This window comes from Copidosoma floridanum, unplaced genomic scaffold (assembly GCF_036245765.1).
Source record: "Copidosoma floridanum isolate Cflo_tuat_1 unplaced genomic scaffold, Cflo_Japanese_pri ptg000020l, whole genome shotgun sequence".
Classification (NCBI taxonomy): Eukaryota; Metazoa; Arthropoda; class Insecta; order Hymenoptera; family Encyrtidae; genus Copidosoma; species Copidosoma floridanum.
Window position 1 is genome coordinate 24,769,068 of NW_028321897.1, and position 23,646 is coordinate 24,792,713.

Sequence of the window (23,646 nt, forward strand, 5' to 3'; positions counted from 1 at the left end):
TTTAAGAATATGCATAAACTCATTAAACTTGTTTGCAGAAGTTGTGAAATATGTATAAAAAATAAAACAAATATGTATAAATAGTCAGTTAGCTACAAGCGCTCAATGTGTTCGCACCAAATATAAAACTGTATTGTATAATTGTGTTCTAATGTAAAGTTGTTAATGTAAGCTTGTAACACCTAAAGCGACATAATTGTTGATTCAGGTAATCAACATTGTAACATTGTTTTAATTTTAATATTGTGTATTGTTATTTACAATTATTATTGTTATTAAAATTCCAGTTATATTTCTTTCTGCATCAACTTGTGTCTGATTTTGTGCCATTCAACACCACTCCTAACCGTCCGAAGTTTCACGTTGAAAGCAACTTGAAACTTACATATATATATGTACATACATATTTATTTAATTTATTATCAGCTTTATGTTTAATAATATCTCTTTTTCTGATTATTTAAAAGCATCTGCCAAATCGTATTGAGTATAATTAATAAGTAACTAGTCCCTATTGACGAAATATAAAAGTGCACAGAATTCTTATTTAATGACACCTATTATAAAATCTATTTATCCCATGTTAGAAAAAAAAAAACTTTTTCGTTACGTTTGATATCTTATGATATTTCACTTTTTATTAATATAGACCATATTAACCAAATATTAACATCTTCAATTCATATCAGCCTTACCTACAGTTGACACATAAAATCAAAATTGAGTATTTACTTTATATCTTATCCAAAGAAATTCATAATATTTTACTTTTGACTAGTTTGAAACACCTAATTCATTACATTATTTTTTACATTATTTTTTAAAACATGCAAATAGTTATAAAAGAAATATTATTCTCAATTTAATAGATACAGTGACTTTACTTGCTAGCAAGAGATATCACAATGTGAATATTGTTGAGGTGAAAAAACATTCGTTAAGTAACAACTATCCATGACAATTTTTCTACGAAACAAAATAAATTAAATTAAAAAGATAACAATACATTAATTATTGTAAAACCACTCCGAATGCTCACTCCATATGCAAAATTGGTACACCAGTTGCTATTAACACTTTTAACAAAAAATCTAACAGAAAAATATTTAAATTGAACGGGATACGGTCTAATTGAATTTTGTTTAATGAGCAACGTTTCAACTTTCTATTTATAGTCCTTTTGGAGCTATATAACAAAGATATTGGTACAATTCAATATTACTACAATAATTGCACGCTTAACAAAAAAAAGTTTTATTCTAAACTACACAAATACATGCCAATATTATAATAACTCAGCAATTATTTAAAAACAAATTTTGACAAGAGCAAAATCATGCAGCCTATTTCGTGTACGTCAGCACTCACAATGCAAACAAAATTTAAACTTTGATATAGTGTCAACACTGTCGAATCGATGAAGCAATTCGAACATCCTGCATATCTACTGTGTAGTTTTTACACTTTGTTACGTGTGTAATTATGAAATTCTTATAATGAAATATTTGTGTTCAAATATATATAGAAAAGGTGACTTATTCGGACAATCATATGCATGGGGGGGGGTTTCTTATGCAAACAAATGACAAATGAGAAATATTGTGGCCGTCCACATAATTCAACCATGTCATTAACATATGTCTTTGAAGCACGTAGAGTCTGCATAAGTCACCTTTTCTGAACATATACATATTGATTATTGTAAGATGTATTGTACGTTGTATCATTGTGCGTATGTAAGCATAATAATAATAACGTTTTCAGCCTGATGAGGCTGGCACAAATGGTCAGTGAAACGTTGCTGTATTAAACTGTGAAATACAAGTACTCAAGGTATTATAATTTCTTGAACCTCGCTCCAACGAATCACTGATCATCTTACTTTTTAATTTATTGGAGGACACTAATATAACTACACAACGATTAACAAACCATATTCCCTATCAACTAAAACTTGGGAATGTAGCGGAATTTCCTTTAAGAATAACCAAGAATGAGAGGTTATAAACTCACCCATTATATTTACAAGTTGTTATAAAGCGGCTTTAATAAATGCAAGTTAGGGCAAGAAACCAACAAATAAAATTAAAAATGTAAGAAAAAACAAGATATAATTCAAAAACTTAGGCTTTTAAATGTTAAGCTAGGAAATTTTACATGGAGGAGAAAGAAGTGCGTACTCATGAATTCGATTGTTACTGTAAGTTACTGTAATAAGCCTCTAAGAGTGAAAATAATTTAAGATAGAAACAATATATGGATTGAAAAAAAGGATGGAGATACTGTAAAAAACACACCAATAAATTCAAATCCATACAAAAATAATACTTTAGTTAATGTAATGTCTCACATGCCCTGTGGGAAAGAACAAACTATACAGTATGTAACAAATCGAATAGTAAAACTTAACTAATAAAAAATTTTGAAAAAACGCAGGAATATTTAAAATACAAAATCGAAATCCAGAATAAAAAATCTTGAATCAAACACGCATGTATCACCCAGTAACGATCTTGAAATTAAATTTGTCGAGTACAACTAATGGTCAGTAGTTAACTTGATACTATAAAGAAAATTGAAGCATGCATTGCTTGTAACTGTTCTTTAGGATATATGTCAACAGTCCGTAACTTACCACAGTAAAAGAATTATTATAACTGGAAAAAAAATAATCATAAAGTACCATCTAGATGACTGACGCAACCAAATCAACTAGAGGTGATGATGAACATAATTTTACACAAAATGCATTGGACCCATTATTAGAAGCGCAAAGCACAATGAGGATCCAAAATTACCTAATTTTTTTTCTTAACAACAAGTAAAGTTAATGGTGTATTAAAGACATGGTTCATGCAGAAAACGACGATGTATACACGTTTCAGAAAAAGTCTGACTTTTGGCAAAGTCATTGATTTACAGAAAAAACTAACTAAAGCAGATAAAGAACTTAAAAACAGAGCCCTACCATTCGACAATTTGCACCCTGTATCTCATAATAGAAACTACATCACTCTTGTTTTAAGATTTTAGTCTCAAAAGAAACAGTGTATAATTAACAGTGTGTTTTTATAATGGTTATCCATACAATATGTAGAGATCATGTTAAGTACCTGCGCAGCAAAACATATTATTTTCTTAGACAAAGTATAATGTAAATACATATTCATATATATATAATGTCTGGAAAAATTTTAACAAAGAAGTGGCTGAATTTACGCAAGAACTGCGTTTTTGCATTTCAGGCACGACTGATACAAGAAAGAATAGGACTGTTATTACCACACTCTGTAAAAAGTCAGTACTGTTCAATGTAGAGTTGGTAAACAAATTTATATCATTTTTTATAACTTTTTGCTATTTATGGCGCTAATTATATCTTACAGACATAAATGTTACATACAAAACAGTCCTATTTCTTAAAAATCTGTGAGTTTTATGTTAACTTTGTAATTTGAAATGTAAATAAGAAAAAATGAGTAAGTTAGATAGACACAAACTATAATTTTGCGATTTTTCGGCATTCTTTGTGATGTAGAGCGCAAATTTGATATTGTAACTAAATATGTTAAATACAAAAATATTCTATTCTAACGAGATCTATAACTATAATATTTAATTTATTATCTGAAATGCAAAACGAAAAAAATTAACTTTGAAAAACGACTTTTTATTTATTTTACAAGCACTTTTCAGCTTGTAGAAGGTTTGGGTTACATCCTAGGTAACAATGCTTCGCACAAAAAAGCTGTATAATAATGAAATCTACAACTTTTACATTTAATATTATCATCCAAAGTACAAAACAAATAAGTGCACTAAAATTTGAATATCACATCAAGATCTCACAAACAGCAGATTATAATAAACTGTTCTGAAAAGAAACCGGACCAAGATATTTGGACATTATTTTACCAGTTCTTGTCGATGTTATACAATACAGACAAGTACAAAGGGAAATACATAAAAACAACACTACCTACGACCAGCAACTAATAACTTTTTTTTAACATATAAGCATTTATCATTATGTTTTTCTCAGTTACTTTACGAGACCCACTTATAATTCATTTCTACAATAATAAACGTATTTATGACTACTACTTGTCACCATACATTTTTCAATCTCCTTTTATTTTTCTCATGAGATCTGTATGAATATTAATATAAGGTAAAATGTTTGTAAGCTATATAATAAAATAGCTAAATCATAAGATCTATGCTTAAACACCTTACTGAGGTCAACGATAGTCTTAAAAAAAAGGAGGGGGTGAAAAGTGAATACTTTTTTTTAACCTGGAAAACCATTTTTTTTTTAATTTATAGTTTTTTTTCTCCGTCACAGAATCGTTCACTCTTATAATTCCACTATTTGTTCATACTCACAAATTTTCACCAATGATGGCTATAGTTTTATAATGGAAAGATTTTTAAGTGACGGCTTGCATACAAAAATGTATCCTTTATTCTTCTACAGTAAAATTTAGAGCCCCCTTAAAGAGACAAGAGGTGAAATTAATTTTAACAGAAATAAAATTAAATATCTTTCATATAAGAATATAAAAAAAAAAAAAATAAAGCCATGAAAGGGGATACTACGTTATACATTTTAAAATAAGTTACTATGCAATAGTATTGAAAAAAAAGTTTAAATAAAAATGCAAAAAGAGATTATAATTGTAACATAATTTCATAGAAAGGGATCAATGCCACGTTGCAAAATGATAGTATGTCACATGTGCCAACTTAAGTAATACATTTACAATAATAATTTCAAAAAATAATACAGGTCATCTCTCTTTTGCTTATGCTATTTAACAAGTTTCCTTGTACTTTTATTCTTCGAAAATGAGGAAAATCTTTTACTACGCCGTATAGTGTCAATAGCACCTAGTAATTTCAGTGTAGAAGTTTGTATTAAATTATAATAAGTCTAAAGACGTTTGTAAAGGTGATATTAGTACAAATATTGCATAGATTGTTTCATAAGAAAACTATATATTGTATTTGATCTTTATAACTTATCTGGTAAGGCAAAAAAAAAAGTTATGAAAAAGTTATTCAACACTAAGCTATGTACTTAAAGTAAGACTAGGGCAGAAAGTGTCATAGGTAAAGTAAGAAATTTAAAGCCACTGTTAATAACCAATACTTGTAGAACACGAGAGATCTTTGACAGAAATAATGTTTTTGGATAATTATATAGATCATTAATAAAATAATAAAAAAAAATTTAGATAGAGCCAATATTACAACAAAATAAGCTAACGTAACTGTCAGTTTTTTTTACCTTGTGCTTGCAGAATAAACTTTGTGCGTACCAAAGGTGGCTTGGGCGATTTTTATCAACTTGATCAAAATTTCTAAAATACTGAAATTCTGTAAATAAGGTATGCCAAATTTATTTGCGATAAGAAAATACTGGGGTCCAAGACTTAATTTTTTCGCAAATCACTACTATAAATTCACTAATTTAATACCTACTCTTGTGGACAGTGGTCACAAAATTGATTATATCTTTGGAAATCTTTGATTACCCTCAGAAATTTGAAATAGTTTTTTGGTATTTTTTTACAACAAGTCTATCTATTTTTTAAAAATATACGGTCCACGACTTAACTTAAGAGAAAATCAGAAAAAAAGTGATAAATATTATTCTTGTTTGCCTCGTCAACATCTTTTAATTTTCGCAACTATAATTTCACGGTAGTTTCCTGGCAATTTCTTTATCTTGTACTTCAGTTTTATCGAAATCATAATATTAATTTTTTAATATTTATTAAAAATTTACAGTCGAAAAGCGTTGATTTTTTAGGAGCCCTTATGGCACTCTGTCCTAGGTGCGGTACCCACCGCCCAAGCTACCGTGGTTATACTTGTATTATTTGTCAGATAATGACATCAAGTATTAATCCAATTACAATAGACTAGATAATTACTTGATAAAAGATTTTTTAACAACTGGCTGTGAAACTTTTTTTTTTTTTTTAATTATACTGCTCGACGTTCGGATCTTTTAATAAGGGCACTACTATGGGGACTTAGCACTTAGGAAAGGGAGAAGGAAAGGGATGGGAGGCCTTCCATTACTGAGAGAGGGGTAGGGGAAATTAGAAAATTTTTACTGCGAGAAGGTCGCCTTAGCCGTCCTTGAGGAGTATTGCATAGTGAAAAAGCACATATGAAAAAACACAGAGATACTTGCGTGAAAAGTCGCACTAGCAGGGAATTGAACCACGGACTTCCGATCCATGACCTAGCCAACCGAGCCACCGCGCGCTCAATAACTGGCTGTATGACTGAGGGCAAGTGGTTCAACATATAGCTTTACGTACATCTTAACAAGTCTATATGCTTAAGCTAATTCAAAAAGTAAAAAAAAGGAAATTTAAGCTTCTTGTTGATATCATTACTTTCTTACTAAATAGACTCTTTGACAAGTTTTATTATGTACAATGGATTAAGAGTGATGAATAATTAGTTCCAATAATATGATTTCCTTTTACACCTAGTACAAATAATAAGTACCTTACAAAAGCTATTTTTAAAGAGATTATAATGTGAAACTGGACACCAAGGCGTAAGAGGTAAGCTCACCTTGATAGTGACTGGTTATCCAACAAAGTGATTTGATTTTCAAGACTTTTTCTGAGAACTGACCATGTTCAGTTAGAAGCAAGTAAAACTTAATACTTCGTGTTATAAAATATTAAAAAATTTATGCTTTTTAAGACACTTAAGTATTGTTAAGCTGTAGTAATGTTTATTTTTAAATATTTCCGTAGGGTACAGCGATTACATTTTTTACTATTCACCCTGGCCCTTCCGCTTTATTCTGTATACGTGAATAATATGTGAATACACATCATACGCAAAAATTCGATTCTGTGACACCAGCGTCTGAGTCTAAGGTCATTGGAACTCTCACACTGATGAATTACATCAACAATTTAAACTGTGCTCAAATCCCTTTTATTTTATTTTTTTTCTTTAACCTTGCTGTATATATACTAAGCCAACGCCAATGTTACACGTCTGTGCATTTAAGAAATTGATCCTCGAAAATGTTATGTATGCCATTTTCTGCCTGAATCCCGATGGATTACTGATTAACTATTCATACGTTATTAAAAATTAAAGGTTTGTTTGATTAAAAAGTTCTTAACTAAAAATTTGTGTAAACAAATAATATTTTTATTACTGTACTTCGAAAACTAAAACGATGTGACCTGAAATGCGTAACATCAATATGTTTCACAAACGCGCTTCTTTTACTCAAGTTTCATAAATAAAAGTACAGTTTTTGTACACTCTTCACAGAATATTTTATCAAAATAAGAAGAGTAAATGCACATTTTTGGCACTTTAAAGAATAAAACGCTCGCTTACTAGGTAAGATTAATTGGGAATTCAAGGTGAAACGTAAAAAATCAGACGTTGAACCGGAAGGCGTGATCTGATTTTTAACTATTCATCTTCATATTTCAATGAATCTTGCCAAAATCAAGCAATATTTATTCCTTATAGATTGAAAAATGTACACTTGCTTTTTTTTCAAAATTTATGATGTAGAGTAAAAAACTGATACAAATAACATATATTACTTTACAGAACTAGGCACAAGATATTACTTTGCGTAAATGTGTTTCCTACATAATAGATGGACAAATATTTCACATAGCTTAGAATGGTCAACGAATTTGGAACATTTACATGTCAGAGAAACAGTGGACACACATTTCTGAAATCCATAAGGAATAAATATTACTTGATCTTGGCAAGATTAACTAAAATATAAAGATGGAAAGTAAAAATCAGATTACACCTTATGAATCCAACATCTGATTTTTTATTTTTTGCCTCAAATTCTAAATTAATTTTGTATGTGTGGGTTTAATTTATTCTTTGAAATGTCGAGAATGTGAGATTACTCCTATTTTTTTGGTAAAATAGCTAGCTGCTGAATAAATAATGTTATAAAGTCATACAATTAAAGTAACCTAATCGATAAGGTAAAAAATTTGAACTATCTAATAACTGCCCTGAAGGCTCTGACAACATTGGAGAAATATATAATGGTATCACTAATGAATTAAAACTAATGCCATACTTACAATATACAGCAATTACGATCTATATACCATTGACAGTTAGCAATAGTTTATACACTAGAAAACTCTTATAACTTCACCAGCTTTCTAAAGCAGTAGGTAGAAAAAGATTTTTAGATTATCGTTAATCTAAAATTCTTACGTTCTGCAAAGCAGTTACTTTTCATCAAGTACTAACTTCTAAAAGCTTACACAGATGTTGTTAATGTAAAATTGTGTACGCATATATTATTTGGTACTACGTATTCCTCTTCCTAGACTTTTCAGATTATACGTTACTAATCTCTCATTTTCTACTTCCCGTAGTCTCCTTAAGTACTCTAGTTCTTAGTGACACCTTTACTGCAAAAATCCCCTTACAAAACTCTTCTCTTATCTTACTGGGTATTATTTGTAGAGTGCAGCGATAATCTCAAGCACAACCTGACTAATATAAGTTTAGTTAAAAGATATTTTCTATTGACTATCTTATTTACCTGACTGACTGAATTTAGTAAATGACTTTAACAATAAGCTTGTCAGCTGTGTTTTTAGCTACTATGTAGCTATAAAAGCTGTTTTAATGGATAGGTCTAAATATTTAATCCTAGTAAAGAAGTCTCTATGTACTAACATACGAGTTTACCTATGTAATACTTATTTACAATTCTAACCTCGGAGCTTTTGCTAGAAGAAAATTACATTTTTTGTCATCTTCACAAATCAATACGCTTATTTCAGCTTGGTTTATAATAAATACACATGAATCTTGTCCCAATGTATCATGCAGAGGTACGAGCACTATAGAGTATGTGTAGCAAGCTTGTTCAGTTAGTATCCATTCTGGATTATTCTGACTATAAATTCCAATTAAAGTTTGAGAAGAAGGTTGTATTCCATGTAAAATAAGTCCTGATCCAAAATTTTTTGCTCTCAACAAGGTTTCGTTATAGTGCAACCATTGATAACTTTTTATTTTATCATCTCTCCAACCAAGACATGGACCGTTATCTGCAATAAAAACAACAGGTGCCTTTAGATTCTTAAGATTTAATCAGATTGTAATACTCATTTTTTTTTATATTACCATGCTTAGAAAAAGACTCTTAAACACCCTATAATTTTAAAAAACGATACTGCTATTCACCTAGTTTGAAATACATAATAAACACTATTTATTTACTGGTATATGATAAATAACTCCTATAATGATATTCAGATTAGAAAAGTAATTAAAAATCGACTGCCATCTTTAAAAAAATCTCATTTTAATTATTATTTAAAGTTATTCAGAAACTCTGACTGCATGTTAAAAGATGCTTATACGTATTTTAAATCAGTCCGAATACTTACAAAAATAAGTATCTTGAGATAAATTTGATTAGTTACAAATTAAGTTTGCAAATATCTCACTCAAGTTTTTTTTTCTATTTTTCAAAATAAGAACCTAAAGAACAATATTAAAAAATAAAGCAAGTTACCTGATGACCGAATAACAAACTAAATATATTTGTTAATTTATTCTATTTCTGCATGTTATTGCATTAGCATCGGCATGACTGCTATATTGACTTGACCATGTTGAAAATTACATTTTTAACATGATGATCAGCTAACTCTGGAACATGTAATTTAAAAACTAATGATCCTTACAAAGAAAAATAAAATATTAAGAAATGTGCATCTTTAAAGCCCTCCAATGACAATACCGATCAACATTGCGGACAAAAACGGCTTAAAAGAAGATGTCTTTAGCTAAAAATATAACAAAAAATTATATTTGTACCATTTGCACACTTAGAATAGTTGTGTATGAAAAAGTGATGCAACTATAATAAAAATTGCTGTTTGTTATCGAAAAACTGAGACATACTCGTGATAGTATAAAAATTAGTATGCTATATAATTAAATTAGAATTTTTTATTTAATGTAGTGATTTTCACTTTGATCTGAAATGATTCTTATATTAAAATGAGAAAAAAGTATGTAGTTATATATATATATATGTGATAAAAAATATATATATATATGTGTATATATATATATGTGTGTGTATATATATATATTTGCAGAAAATTAGGATATATACTATTTATGTCTATAAATTTTTTTCCTTAAGAACACAGATACTAATGTGTTTCAAAAATATTTTCAGTCTGAAAAAGATCTGCAATGACTGGGGATTGAGCCTTCAGATTGTTACTATACTGAATAGTAATGCAGTGGAACGGAAAATTTTGCTATGTCACAGAGCAAATAATGTGGGAAATTTTAAGACGATTACACTAAAATTTACTATGCTGTATAGCAAAAATAGTAATATCACAATTTTTATTATGTTAGACAGAATGATTTTTATTATGCTGTGTATTAATTATTGAATGGCTGCTACATGATAATTATTATTTTCAATACAACAAAAATTATTTTTAACGTAATAATTAGCGTTATTAGGTAAGTATGTCTTAGCTTTCCTGAGAAATATAGTTATTTTTAATGAAGTTATTATACTTTTTTGAACACCATTTTTCTTAGTGCCGTCAAAGTAGAAAATTTGAAATTTGCGACCATCACTGACGGCAATGGTGTTTGTCTAAAAATCTCAAAAAATTACTAAATAGTTTTTACATAAGGTACTACTTACCCACCTTCAAAGTTTAGAGAAAATCAATTTTTTTTCTGCTTTGGTTTTTATGGAATATTCCATATATATATACATTAGTAGGACTTCACCCCCCTGCTGGCTCCATACACCAACCCCCCATTTTTAAATAAGGATGCTTAGACTCTAACAAAACTTCTGGTGGTTTCCCTTGGGCTCGATTGGTCAAAGTCTATTACGATTTATTTGTGAGATTCTTATTATCATTATAGTTGGTTACGACAGTAAAAACTATTTACGTGTACACGTATTATACGTTACGATTTTTGTCATGTACTAGAAGTATAAAAAGAGGCCATGTATATAGATGTATAGAGCTAGAGCTGCTATGGCGCACTTTTGTATGCATAAGCAAAAAATTGGATATAAAGTATTCATACCGAAAATAATACTAAACACAGGAAACATATCCTCCTTACCATTTAATTTGTACATAAAGCAACTATCTTAAGTTTTGGCATTTACTAAGACTATAAATAAATCCTAAGGTCAAAGTTTTGATAATGTTAGTCTATACTTAAAGAAGCTTTTGTTCTCTTAAGGTCAATTATATGAAGCTTTATCAAGATGGAAAAAAAAAATGGCATTTTTTTACAAATAGACTGTGACAATGATTTAGAAATAAATGATATAGTATGGGATAAAATTTTTTCAATAGAAATTTTTTAACATTTATAAATTGTAACAATCTAAGAAAACCAAATATCTTGGATACCGAATATTTAAAAAATAAGTTTTTATGTAAACAAATGTTGCCTTTCTTAATTATAATACATGACGTAATGTATTATAACTTTAAAATAGCACAGTTTTGTTAAGTAAATCAACTTAGCGTATTGTATTAAAAAAAAATGATTCACCTTTACGGTTTGAAATTGAAAAATCCTAATTAGTAAAAGTAAATTAATTTTTCTTGTTAAAAAGTAAAAATGTTACTTTTAACGAAAGTTTGATTAAAAAAAAAATTATTTTTGAATAAACTTTTAATTAAATTATTTGTTAATATAATGGTATTCATAATATTTCGAAGTACTACAATTATAGTATTGTAAAAATTTTTTCCAAATTTTTTTAAATTCAGTATTTTTTAAAATTGTTCTTACTACACACAAATCGAAGAAATTAGTGAAGAATGGACGGGTTTTTTTTTCAAAAAATAAGAATAATAACATTTTCATTAATTATTACTGTTTATTTCCAAAAAAGTTGAGAGAAAGGAGCTTTGTTTTTTCGTGGTTACGTTGGGCTAATGTCAAAAGCTTTTTCAATAAAATTTTTACTTTTTAAATCACAACACTACTCCAATTTTTGTTAAAAATGTAAAAAATATGCTATAAATTATAAAATAACAATAAAATGACAACATGGTTAGAACAATCAGGTGCATGAACCTTATTCTTGTGCTTGGCACGTTAAAATAGTATAAGAAGCTGTGAAAAAGCTGTAGGGGCTCGAAAAAACCTGTCAGGGGATGTGCTGGGGCAAAGGGGGATGGAATGTGGGGCTAGCATATTTTAAACTATGTCAGAATCACGTACAAAACGATTGAATTTTACCTTATTTTGTGGGGGCTATTTATATTAAGATTCCATTTTAAGGGTGCTGTGGGGACGTGGGGGGGATAGTAACTGCCCCACTCGAAACAACTATATACTATCGTGAGATATGTAAATATATATAGGGCACCAAGTTGATCAGTTGCCCAGGGTGCCAAAATGACTTAAGCCACCCCTGTGGAAGGACTGATATAACTATAGCTAGATGAACTGAATGTTTGAGGTTAGATTACGACTTAAAAAGCTTATTTTACGATTTGCATATAGATGCAATAAATTATAAAATAACTTTAAAAAATTGGCAATTATGTCTTTGTTTGGGTAAAATATCAAGAAAGTTATGGTTTAATGTAACTTTTTGAATTAGCCTTCAATTATTAAACTTTCTGAGTATTTCCCTTTCAATAATAATTAAATTGCAAAGAAAATTTTTTAAAAACTACTTTCTTATTTGCTTTTGCTCTAAAAATATAAGGTTTAAAAAAAAAAAGAAATCATATTTTTTCCTTAACTAGTTTAAAAGTGGCGTATTTTGTATTTTCGTGTTTATACGTATTCAAATTAAATGCTGCTTATTATACCCATTTATCTAAAATTAATTTAATTTAATTTATTTTTTGATAAATAATTACCATGGAAATTATTGACTTCCATCGAAAAATATTAATTTTAACCATGATAGTGCTTATGCACTTAGAAGTTTTACTTCAACAATTCTCGTGAGTAGATATCTTTATTTCGGTTATTTTGAGAAGTCACAGTACTTTGACAGTTACTTGGAGGTTATGGAAGGTTCATACATTCTATCCGTATGATGCACCAATAAGAATTCTGGAATTATTCGTATGATAGTCTGTACTTTTCAGACAAGCAGCTACACGCAGTTTCTTAAAACAGATTTTCTTACGTTGCTCAGCTCCAGATGTAAAAGACGTCTTTCCAGATATTCTCTTTATAAGTAAGGTTATTAATGTTTAATGAATTTCTGCTAGTCAGGGCATCTAAAAAAAGTTATCATGTTAAGTGGATTACATCGTTAGACTCCAACTACTTAAAAACACTTTACTTTTAGAACACTTCATGATAGGATTAGTACCTTTTCATTGGAACTCTAATTTTTTATTATCACTCACTTTTTGTACGTACGGCAGCAACAACTTGGAAAAATTAAAATCATCACTTTGATTTGAATGTTGGTAAAATCTGACCAATCTCTTTTTTCTAAATTTATTAAATAGTAATTCTCTTTAAAAAATGTAAAAAACTCAGAATGTTCGATTGAAAACTTGGGTGGTGTAAGACTTCTGGCTCCTCATCGTTTTTTCTAAAAGTATTTTCTTATGATTACTATGATAATAATTTGCTGTTTTTCTACACTTATTTCTCACTTGTTTTTCTGAAAAAAGTTGATGTTTTGTAACGTGCACGTAACTATTTCCTTTCAAACTAAGTACTTTTTTTTTAGTTTGAGACATGCATGTTATTTAACTTTCCATTACTTTACATCCTCACAAATATAACAAATGTTTTACTTTACATTTAAAGAAAATAAACTATGCAGTATTAAATAAAAATGCTTGGTTACTATTTTTGAAAGATGGCTAGCTACTGGAAGCATCTACAAAACTTTAGGGTTTTCTTTTAAAGTAGGCTCAAGTTTTTTGTATAAAATAGTAATGGAACTTATGCTGCTTTTATGGAGCTTATTTTACAAAGTACACATGCCTAGAATATGTGTGAACATATTTAACACCATTGCTAAGACTTTTTCAATCTAAGGAACTTTTCATGTTTTAAGTGCCATGAACGAAAAATAAATTTGAGTAAAGCACCCGAAGAAGTCTGGCTCCCACTTTTTTAGTTGTAAAAGGTATTACTTTGTAGTACTTTAAGCATTAGTAAATGTCAAGTACCGATTTATAACGATTAATGTGAAAGGATATAGACAGTAGAGTGATGGTGGCACTTTTTAAGACTTAAATTTAGGTTTCATGCTACATGGTACACTTACAATATCCTCTCCAGATGAATTGCCAGGATTACTAATAATTTTACTATACTGCATTGTTGGAGATGCTATGTATCCACTCGAAGAAAAATTTATCAAGCCGTATGCATGTAAGGGCTTACCAAAATGGACAGCTACATCTAACAGAAGATTAAGTCGAACCAGAAAAGTTGCCAAATTAGCTTTCAGCATTCTAATACTAAGTTTGAGAATTACTTATAATATTATAAAGCAAGAAATGAAAAGGATTAATCTTAATATAAAATGTAACATATTGCTACATAATATTATAATGGGTACAGAAGAAATTAATGAAAGTGGGAAAAATACTAATTATGAAAATTTAGATGGTGTGAAAGACAAAAAAAAATGGAGATAGTCATACACTGAACTTGGGAAAAAAAGTCAGAGAAAAAAAAGCAAAATGTTTAATAAACAAGTAAGAAAATAATACATATACAACTTACAAAATGCGTACGCTATGTGTAATTCATAACCTATTTCTGATGCTCTCCATGAATAAGAATATTTGATGCACTTACGTGTAAAATTTTTTTCTTACAGCTTTACATACACTGTCCCAATTCAAGCTTTGAAGCCAACTATTTTTGTGATTATTATCATCTTTTTTTCATACAACTAGTCATTTTACCACATTGCTGATAAGTATTTGTTTGAAATAACTGATTTAAATCTATTTTCCCGGCTCTTGCTTTGGTTTAGAAGGAATTTTAAACAAAGAAAATTGTTATGATTACAAGTAAAACGCTGAGTAAAAGAGTTAACTAAAGACTAGTGAGAGTACACATATAGTGGCACCTTGTGTGTGTGTGTGCACTAGAGCGTTAGGGGATAAAATTAGAATGGGACTGCGCGAGAATGGAATTTGTAAGGGACGCGCACCGGGACGGCGGCGCTTGACGGGGTCCGAGAGTAGGGTTTCGCTGGAGAGGAGTTCGGAAAAAAGAGCTCATGAGGGCAGTTAGATCAGCTCGCCTCCGAGGGGACAACGTTGGCAGCAGTACCAAGGGGACCTGTGGAATCCAGTCGTGCGTCTAGTTGTCGCTGGGAATCGTTTAGCTACTTTGACATTATTACAGATTGCTGCACAGTAAAACGAGTAAGTGTTCCCTTTGATTTCCGATATCGTTTTCTCATCAACTCTAGTTGATGAGTTCAGACCAAAAAAAGCGGAAATCCCTGGTTGCTTAATTGATCAACCAAGTGGTGGCCTTAGGTCAGTGATCAGATACGAAGGAGATTTTTTTGTGCATGTTGAGTCTCCCGGTGAGCGTGATTTAGTTTGGAGGAGTTTTTCTCTGGTGTTTCCTTTGCCTTGGAAGCCATAGTTTTCTTTTAACGGAGTGTTTATTGTGTTTAGGGAAGCATCCGATTTGTTTGTTTGTTTTTTTTTTTTTTTTTTTTTTTTAAGCTTGATGACAAGCGTTGATCTCACTTCGTGGGATCATTTAGTTAGTCGGTAGAAATCCCCGATTGTTCAGTCAACCGAGAGGTGACCTTCTGACTGCTTTTTGTGTCATCCTTAAGGGTTTTTATTTATTTTTTATTATAAGTTTTTGATTGAGTCGGCGACGCTCTCGTGTAACGATCCGCACAGTATTATTGACTGTATGTGTGCTCGAATTCTGTGCCCTTCTCTTGGTTAATTTTTGATTTTTGATTTTTGCATATTACATTCATAAAGAATTTGAGGTATTCAACCGTGGTACGTTTTGATTTTACTCGCGATGCTTTTCTTCTAATATATAGCGATCTTATACATATGCGTCTTACTATTATTGTTCGAACTTTGAAACTCTCCTGTTGAAGAATCGTATTTTGAGTTATCATAACATAGTTTTCACGCCTAGACTTAAGGTAAACAAATCTGATGTACAAAGGTGAAATATTTGTGACGAGAAGATATAAGGGGGATTCTACAAAAACGAGTCTTCTGCGATGGTGTAAATTTTTTATGTTATCAGGTGATTTGATAGAATCTCGTCAATATTTTGTTATTTAATTTCTCCTAATTTTGTTAAAAATCACATTCTGTAATTAAGTCAGATTTCGCAGAAGCAAAAATAATTATATATAAAATTCTTTTTTTTTGTTTGTTTTCAATCATAAAAAATAATTCATTGTGTAAGATAATCGATTTCAGTTCTTTAATTTCTTATGATTTTATTTGATTGATATTAAAGACCCTTTTCTCTGTCAATTGAGAAATTTGAATAAATACCAAGAATTAAATAAGATTAATTTTTGAGTTCGTTTCTTTATGGTTGCGTGTCTCCTCAGCTCCTCTGTCTGCCGTTATACCACGATCCACTTTCCTTCACGAATCACCCTTCACAAAGTGGACCGTTTCACTAGACTAGCTACATAAGACACATACATGTATGAGATGCTGCTGTACATACATATATGTACATTAGCTACTGCTAGTCACTGCTCTCTGTAACCAGCTGCCTCTTCTGATTAGCTGATGCTTGTGGCTGCTAGCTGCAGCCAGTAGCGGCCATTGACAGCTGTGACTACTCACTATAGACGACCCTGTACAGCTGATTCTTCGCATATGGTTAGGGTGTTAATAAAATTTTCTCTGTCGTTATGAGAGTCTTGTTGTTTATTTTTGCTATTTTTATGATGCATTGTTGGTAAGTTTGTAATCTCGGTGTATAGTCCTAATTTTTTATTCTCTTGAGTTTCCATATTTAAGAAGCTAAGGGGTTCCTTATAGTGGGAGCTGATATTTTTTTAACCTTTGGTTTCTTCAGATATTGCATTTGTTAGCTAATTTGGCTCTTCGTCTCTGTAGGTGAGCAAAAGTATGGAGACATCAAATAAATTTCCAGATAATGCGTCTGAGTTAACGATTTGGAGGCCTAGCTTGTGTACTATATCAAACTAAAAATTGGTGAGTTTAAGTCACCACAGTATTACTCGAGAGCATGGGTCTTTCGTTGAATTAGAGCCATACGAGGGGATGATGATCAGTGTCTCATATGATTCTTTTTCCGTAAAGGTATACTCTAAGTTTCTCTATGCAATATATTTTACCTAGAGCTTATTTGGAGAAAATATTGTAGCAAATTTCTTTTTTGGTCAAGGTGCAGGATATGAAAGTAATGGGTCCATCATTTCCAATTTTTTTTTTTAAAGTGTCCGTCCTAAAGCATAGCCTGATTCTTCTGTCGTGAGGATAAATGTTTTTTTTTTAAGTCAGGGTTGATTAGGATTAAAGGTAAGCATATTTCATCTCTTCGGATTTCAAATGCTGTTTGAGTATCTTTGTTCCGTGAGCTCCTGATCTTTTTTTAGTAAGGTAGTTTGAGAGTTTTTCAGTTTTTGCAAGGTTTTCTGTAAATCTATGGTGGTAGTCTACTTGTCCTTAAAATTACCAAACATTTTTTGATTTTTTGGTTAGGGAAGTTCTTTAACTGCTTTTTTTTGGGTTAGGTTTCAGTTCTTCTCTACTAACTATGTGGCCAAGATGTTTGAAATTTAAATAGCTGTAAGTGCTAAAAATATTGGAGAACTTATTTTAAATCTAAAAGGGCATACTTTAAAATGAAAAAGCCCTAGATCGCACATTTGGTGAAAACCAGCTTTGTAATCAAAAACTGTAAAGTATTTAAATATGCTGATTTTGTCTAATATATCTGCTGTATTGGATAAGGGATGGTTGTAGTCAGGTACATCATTAATTTCCTATAGTTCAGTACAACTCTGTATGTCTTTTTTCTGTTTGGCTCAGGCTTTTTTGCCCACAGAAAACAGGTGCTATGTTAGCGCTTGTAAAAAGCTCATTAACTTCGGTGTCATTTTTTTTTTTTGACTTGCCTGTTTATTTCTCCAGGTAAGATGGGAGATCGCTGGAAAGACTTAAGTTAAATAAGTGCACTTTTTATTGTTGGAATGTTAAGATTTTAAATCGAAGCTTTTATTTTCATGTATCAGAGAGTTTTTTTAGCTTTTGTGGCTTTCGAGGAAGTCGTTTTCCATTTCACTTTCATTTATAGTATAAATTTTCGTGAATTATGTCTTAAGTAGTTTTAAAGATAAATGGTCGTTAAAAAATACTAAAATTAGCTTGCAAAAAATCACTTGAATTTCGAGATTAAAAGCTGGCACCTCAATTCAGACAAGAGTTCAAGCACTCTATACATGTGTGTATACATGTTCGACCTCTCATGCACACGCGCGAACGTATGCGCACACCACGCACGAGCGTACTCATGCGTTACGCGCGTGAGTACGTATGCACCACGCACGATTGGACGTGAGCACGCCCAATTGTACGCGTTCACCACACGCAAGCGTATGCTTGCACCACGAGCGAGCATACGCATGCACGCATAAGACCACGAGCTCTTATGAGGTTGGATTAGTTTATTCGTTATCTTAAATTATCATACAGATCATAGCTTAGCATTCAAAAAAAATCTGCATGTGCACATACCGTTTTTGCGGGACGTAGATTTTGTTAGTGCTTTGCAATATGCATGTCCTTGATAGCTTTGTTGGTTAAGCATATCACTAGTGTATATTTGTTAATCATATTGATCCGTTAAAGACTTAAACTATTAATTTTTTTTATTTTAATTTATAAATCTAATTTTTTTTTTTATAATATTTTAATTCTTGTAAGCAAATGATAAGGAAACGTTGTACATAGGTAATTCGAATGAAAACATAATGTGTTAGTGTATAACATTTATTGATCATAATCTTACTCCAACACGTACAAGTAAAAATTTTATAGATTATTTCTCACATCTTGACACACAATCGACATCATCTTCACCTACATTCCAGTCTGGCTTTTTTTTTTAATATACAATGTTTATATGCACTATAACACTCATTACTATCATACGTAGAGGTTTTTAAAGATAAGGTCTTGATACACCATTCGTTAAGTAAGTATGCTTTGTGTAATGCGCAAAATAGCTGCTTGTTTTCAAAATACTGTTGTGCATGTGTATGACATATAGGTGAAGAGTTATCCTTGATTTCTTCTAAGAAAGGACAAATTGTTGACGTATCATGACACATCATCTTGTCATGAACTTCACATGACAAGAGTGAACTAACAAACTTAGTTTTACCATTACCATGCACATAGATTCTTTTGCAATTTTTAGCAAGAGTAGCAAGATGATTCTTAAAATCATTTATTGTAATGTTACCATCATACTACTTAATACTATGTACTTCCAACGTCTGATGACTATAACTTAATTTCTCATTGTGCGGTAATTGAATGTGAGCGCAAAAGTGATCATCTAATGCCCAAAAATATTTCTTTGTAATGATACTACTACAACTTCTTTTGGTATGTAATTTTTATCCCCACTGCAAAAACTTTTAATATCTATGATATAATCCATGATGTTGAAACTACTACACTTTTCTATAACCTTTATTTTCAGAAAAAGATTTTTTATTAAATGAGTATCTATTGGTCGGGATTTTTTTCAAAAATGAGAAAAACGATTTATTTTTCTTTTCCTTGTCTTCACCGTTGACGATAGGCTTCTTTTCCTCGTTGCTATCACTCTAACCAATTTTTCACGTTGCAAAAAACTGAGAAAAATATATTGAGCAACCACTATTTATAACTTCTCTTCATCAGAGAGTACATCTCCCCATCCCATTTGAAAATTCAATTTTTTCATTCTCTTAACATTGTGAATAGCATACATGGATTCATATAAGCTATTATCATGAGAGAATGCACTTGCCATTGCTGGTAACTTAAATGGTGGATAGTCCACCATATCAGTAACTTGAAAGTTAAATCGCTTGAGTCATTTTTTCTTTATCTCACCGATCACAAAAACATTTGAAGCATCCTTAAAATTCTCTTGAAGCACGTTGCTAATTTCTACGTAGTTTATATCATCTGATTTCTAATGTAGCTTATGATAGTTGAGCTCAAGCCATAAATTTAATCGTTTGTATTTGTCACTTTATTTACGCCAAGAAAATTGTGGCTTGAAGAGAAAAAAACATGGCTCAACATTTTCATCAAGCGACAGAATTGCCAACTCTTTCAACACATAATCATTACCAGGCTTCTTTAAGCCTACACTTCATCATAATGAAGACTAACTTGAATGACTGATGCTGAAGTATTTTAATCCCCAGTCAAGTCTAGACAAGTTTTTCCACACCTCCACTCACAGAATTATATTCAACTATACGGTCATGTAAAATTAGACAACATGCAGCTGTTTCTTGAGAAAAATTATCTTTTGAATCAAATTCCAAACGCACATCGACTGGTGTGCTTTTTAAAGCTTCATTTTGTTTTGAGCAGTCAATAACGATAAGGGGCATGTATGTCATGAAATCTTTTTTACCAAGCATGGGTTCTACTTTTTTAACATAGTATGAATTTTGAAAATTGGTATACATACTGTAGAGTAATGAAAATTAATTGTTGTCAATATTGAGATTGAGACTACCGTAGCAATAATGTTGTTAGTTGAGTAATAATGTAAGATTACTCATACTACAAAGGTCGAAGTGGCTAGCATTTATTGCACTTTGACCTATACGATTCGTTTAAAATCCCAAAATAACGAAGCACGGTTTTTCAAGCTGATTTAATATTTTGACAGTCCAAACGTGTTTTAAAGTTAATGGAAGGAGAAGATACTCATACAGCTCCCAGTCATGAAAGCACATGGAAATAGGTCGGTCTTCTGCAATAACATCGAGAAGGCGAATTTTTTGCCTATCCAATGCATTGATATAAGGCATGAGCCACTCTGTACTAATTAATAAAATTTAAAAATCTTCGTAAGTATTATCAGCATCTGTTTGTATGACTGCATTTAAGTCATTTCTCGATCTTGTGAGAATTAATTCATGCTTTGCGTTAACAGTAACTTTACGATAGTCATTAGCAAAGCCAAGTATCATGCTTAAAGGTATGAAAACGTCAAAATAACCTGCATTATTAATCAGCATGCTTGTCTTTACAATATCTAACCACCCAGCGTTTCTTAGCATTGAACTTTGAGTGGAATAGTGTGGCACCTATTCCTTCGTCAATGTTGTAATACCAACATTTTCAAACATATCTATTTTAATACCGTTAAGTTCGTAGCATATTTCTTTAAACAAATGACAAATAGCATTATTAACTAATGCAGCTCGCGTAACTACAGTATCATTGGCCAATGTGAGCCTCCCACAAACATGTAGAGCACTGTGTGAAATAAGCAGGCGTAAATCATAATGTTGAATCGAAATACAAATTTCATCATTGTTATTAAATGCCGATAAAATAAATGGTTGATCAGCATGAATTTCATCATGCACAATTGACTCAATAAAAGCGACACTTGACTTAACATTCAAAATTTCATTCATCTTTAAAGCAGCAGAAAAATATGCAGATAAATTTTAGCCAACGATTACCCTGAAACCTAGGCTTTTTAAAAACTGCGCGTTTTGATGTGTTAACACTTTGCTTGTCCATCGACGGCTGAGTAGTTTTCCCCATGTTAGCTTGCTCATATACCCTTTACGAATTTTCTGCACATTGTTAATAATACCCATACTTATTTCGACTGCTTTATGTGAAGTCTTATTATTATTAGTTCTCCCCAGAAATTAACCACATTTCCATTCTGATCAGCAATACACACTTGAAGATAATCGATAGTCTTCACTGCAACAGGTAAGTAAATTATTTGTGATGGAACTTCAATGGTTTTATAGCCTGGTAGAACTGCAGGAAAAAATGTATGAATCGTATAAGCTTTATTTTGATTAATATACGCTTCAGTGGTTATGTTGCATTCAACTCGAAGTGCATTTATTTAAAGTGTCGGTACAGGTTGATCCGACTCATGAGGTAAGTCTGATCTAAGTATACGTTTCGTGAAGCTCAATACTGACCCCAATGAGTCATGCAGTCAAAAATCAACTGGATAACTGACTTGATTAAGCTGCGAAGCGTATTATTGTTTGATCTTAAACTTATTAAGATATTTTTTAATGTCAGTTTATAAATAAGGTAAGTTTTAATTTCTTCGATTTCATAACTAACTATTGGTGGAGTAATTATCTCATCACCTACATAAAGTTTATTATTACCCTCGTGAATGTTAGGTATAGAATTAAACGTAAGTAGTTCTACTAATTCGAGAAAATAATTTATATGCGGTGAAAGTTCAATTAGAGGAACAGACGATGAGCCAGTCAAACCCAAAGTGGATGCTTCTTCCATGACGGTTAATGAACAAATGATGTCTTGACATATATTTATTGCTTATATAGCTTTGCAGTTAAGGTACTTAGATAAGAATCTTAGACGTACAAGACCACGGCTATATGTACTAAACTTTTAACATCTTTCGTAATTCTACCTAAGATAATAAGCTTTGAGATATAAAGTTAAATCTAAAGGGGGTTGAAGATCGCCAAAACTATCAAAATATGAAACATTATTCCAACGTCTTCTATAGGCAACTCAGTAAGTGCTGGGACCATCTTTATCATATAGATTAATAACAGATGATTTATTTTTAAGTGGACCTCTAGATGGCATATCATTCCTCATGTGCACTCTTTGAAAATGCAGGATTTTTAAAATTTGTGCAAATTATATAATATCCTGATTAGTTAGCGCTTGATTAAAAAGTTTAATTTCAAACTTTTTTTTTAAAGCCCATTTCCCGGTTTCAAGAAGTGGCCCAATCCTTTTTTATGAGGTTTTAAAAAAAGACTTTTACCAAGCAAAATAGCTTCCATTTCCTATTATGCCTCAAAATTTCTTCGAGCTGCTTTTAGCTTGTTTGGCTTCATTAATTGCCTCATATATACCGCTCGCTCTATTAGCAATAGCACCTATTGCGGCTTGACCTGCGAACGCAGAGATAACGTAGGGTAAAAAGTCACCAATTTTTAGTGGTATGAGTGGTACACGAGGTGTTATAATATTTTTTTTACCACCAGCTTTTTTTACAACGTCTTGAGTCCTTTTTAAAGCCGAATTTACAACTTTGCGAGCACATCTACTTTAAACCATAGAATTTTTAGCACTTTGAATTAATTTTTTAAAAGTAATTACTTCTCCAACTTTTTTCTTAGCAATTTTCTTTTGTCTTATTCTTAGATAATTCTATTCCAAGTTTTGATTCTCCTTTCATTAAACCAGTTACCGCAAAAGTAGCAGCCTTTTCACCAACACTTAAATCTTTTGCTTCAAAACGCTGCCAAGCACTTTCTGCAAGAATTTTGTCTACAACGTTTCTAGACAGATTATCATCAAAATTCTGAGAATACGCTATAACATGCTGCTTACA

General features: G+C 31.0%; 1 protein-coding gene across 3 annotated transcripts in view; it reads right to left on the reverse strand.

The window, feature by feature from the left end:
- The window catches only part of LOC106641739 (long-chain-fatty-acid--CoA ligase 5), a 705,145-nt gene that overhangs the window by 409,406 nt on the left and 272,093 nt on the right, over positions 1-23,646 (reverse strand). For all 3 annotated transcript variants that reach the window (XM_089593848.1, XM_023391596.2, XM_089593847.1), the window contains exon 3: positions 8,765-9,101. In XM_089593848.1, coding sequence (XP_089449974.1) covers positions 8,765-9,101 — 337 coding nt within the window. The remainder of the gene's footprint in view (positions 1-8,764; positions 9,102-23,646) is intronic.